Genomic DNA, 1299 nt, shown 5'->3' with positions numbered 1-1299 from the left:
CCTCCGCGGCGACGCGGTCGCGCGCGGCGGCGGCCGGCGGCGCCGCGCGGAGGCACCGCCGCAGCGCGTGGTCGTCGCGGTGCGAGAAGACGACGCAGAACGGCGCGGCGAGCGAGTAGGCGCCGGAGAAGAGCGCGCCCGGCCGCCGCGAGAAGAAGTAGAACCGGCTCCAGACGGCCGCCCACGAGGCCACGTAGACGCCGCAGCCCACGAGGCTCCGCCGCACGGTGATGGCGACGATGTCCTCGTCCTCGACGGCGACGCCTTCTCTGAAGGACGTGCGCCGCGCCGAGCCGCGCCGGCGGCTCCGGCGGAACGGCAGCAGGAACAGGAGCGTCGCGACGACGACGATGGCGACGTCCAGCGCGAAGGCCGCCGAAAAAATGGCGACGCGGTCGCTCCGGTCGAAGACGCGATATCCGACCTCGGCGCAGACGAAGACGAAGGCCTGGCTCGCCACGAGCACGTAGAGACAGGGCTCGAGCCACCCGGGCGTCCGCGACGAGAAGAAGACGGGCGCGCATCTCTCGCGCGCGAGGAGCCAGCAGTAGAAGCTCAGCGGCCCGAGGAAGATGGCCGCCAGGATCTCCTCGTCGACGGCGTCGTGCGCGCGCTCGCCGACGGCGCAGTCGAGCCCGAAGTTGAGCCAGCCGAAGCCCGCGCCGAAGAGACAAACGGCGCAACTCGCCGCGTGCATGACCAGCGCCCGCCGCCGGTGCGCCTCCTGGCTCCGCGAGTTCGATTCTTTCGTGCGCCGCGCGTCGAGGCAGGTCTGGATCGCGCGGACGACGCGGAGGAGGGCGAGCAATGACGCAAAAAAGCACATGACGAGCACGACGATGCACTGCCCCCCGACGTGCCACGACTCGTCGCGCTGCCGGAGGCCCGACGGGTCGCGCATGGTTCTGGGCTGCCTCACGCGCCCATATGAGGCGGGGGCGTGTTGAATCCGCACTTTTTTAGGCTGTTGAACTTTTTTAGTTATTGGCCTCTGCGCGCAAGACGACATTGAGCCCTTTCAGATGCAACAAGAACCAAAGGAATCGGTGGCCATGGCGCCGAGAACGAGCATGCCAAAGTAGCCCCTCACCATTGCCAGAGCCCTCTTTGCCATCGATTTTCTCAAGATACAGGTCCGCCCTTCGAGTGCAGATTCTAAGCGCCCCCGCCTCATTTACATCCACACCAGCTACGGCTCATGCTGTGGCCAGGGTCGACCGGAATGCGGCAAATGCTCGATCTTGGTTGCAGAGCTAAACGAGGTGGATCTGAGCTGCCGAGAAGCTTGGGTTTTCGATG

General features: G+C 66.7%; 1 protein-coding gene across 1 annotated transcript; it reads right to left on the bottom strand.

The window, feature by feature from the left end:
• Positions 1-56: 56 nt before the first annotated feature.
• AURANDRAFT_69272 (hypothetical protein) lies at positions 57-901 on the bottom strand (the record flags this gene model as incomplete). The annotated part of the gene is made up of 1 exon (XM_009045033.1): positions 57-901. A coding segment is annotated over one exon (845 nt), but the record flags the coding sequence as incomplete, so codon positions are not given.
• Positions 902-1299: the final 398 nt, after the last annotated feature.

This window comes from Aureococcus anophagefferens (assembly GCF_000186865.1).
Source record: "Aureococcus anophagefferens unplaced genomic scaffold AURANscaffold_1258, whole genome shotgun sequence".
NCBI lineage: Eukaryota > Pelagophyceae > Pelagomonadales > Pelagomonadaceae > Aureococcus > Aureococcus anophagefferens.
The sequence above is the reverse complement of the archived record's forward strand: the minus strand, read 5'-3'. Positions and strand labels throughout refer to the sequence as shown.